This window comes from Trypanosoma grayi (genome assembly GCF_000691245.1).
Source record: "Trypanosoma grayi strain ANR4 Tgr_1053_V1, whole genome shotgun sequence".
Classification (NCBI taxonomy): domain Eukaryota; phylum Euglenozoa; class Kinetoplastea; order Trypanosomatida; family Trypanosomatidae; genus Trypanosoma; species Trypanosoma grayi.
This window is the reverse complement of record NW_008826672.1, coordinates 1-839: the sequence shown is the minus strand read 5'-3', so window position 1 is coordinate 839 and position 839 is coordinate 1. Positions and strand designations below refer to the sequence as shown.

The 839-nt window shown below is 47.4% G+C and overlaps 1 protein-coding gene across 1 annotated transcript; it reads left to right on the top strand.

Annotated features, from left to right (window-relative positions):
• Window positions 1–189: 189 nt before the first annotated feature.
• Window positions 190–417, top strand: DQ04_10531000 (hypothetical protein; the record flags this gene model as incomplete). The annotated part of the gene is made up of 1 exon (XM_009316273.1): window positions 190–417. The coding sequence occupies one exon, from the start codon at window positions 190–192 to the stop codon at window positions 415–417; it is 228 nt and encodes a 75-aa protein (XP_009314548.1).
• Between the last annotated feature and the right edge of the window lie 422 nt (window positions 418–839).

Sequence of the window (839 nt, the reverse complement as noted above, 5' to 3'; positions counted from 1 at the left end):
CACACACACACACATACGCACACACACTTGTACGCATTGTCTGTTCCCCTCTTCACATCACGCTGAAGAAATAACAACGGAAAGAAAAGTTAAGCTGGCGAGGAACCCGCATATACAAACAAGCCAAGCCAGCACACACACACACACACACACACACTGAAGCAAACAAACACTAAGGCTGCGGAACAAATGGACGGCGATAAGGCGAATGAAATACCGCGCCCGATTGGCTTCGCGGGGCCGAACGGCACCGTCATTCCATTTGACGACCCCCGGGCGCCGAAGTTTGAGCCGATGTACGTCTTAAAATGCCGGCCGCCGCAGAACCCAATGCCGGTGGCGACCATCGGTCCGGCGCAGCCAATGGAATCCGAGGCAACAATATCAACGGCAGGAGCGAGCAGAAAAGGGAAATGAAAACCAGTAGTCAACATATATATATTTTCTTCGTGCGTGCGAAAAGGCTCTCAGGGAAAATGGGCTTGGGGTGCGAGCAGCATGAAACTCGATGCACCACATTCTTTCTTATGTCGTTTGGTTGGAAAACAAACAAATGAAAAAGACACACTTAAAATGGGATTGATTTGTGTCGTGTGTCTCTGTGTGTCCACCTCTCCATTTTATTATAGGTGTATGTGTGGTGTTGTTTGTTTGTTTGTTTGTTTGTTTTTTTACCATCGCGTTGCCCGCTGCCGTCTCACAGCCTCCTCTATCCTTTTACTTTGCGGAGGTGCGCTTGGTGGGTGGTGTCGATAATCATCGGGAGCAGCTGCGAAGAGAGAGGAATATATGGCTTTTCCATTTTTGTTTGTTTACTTTGATATATATATATATATATA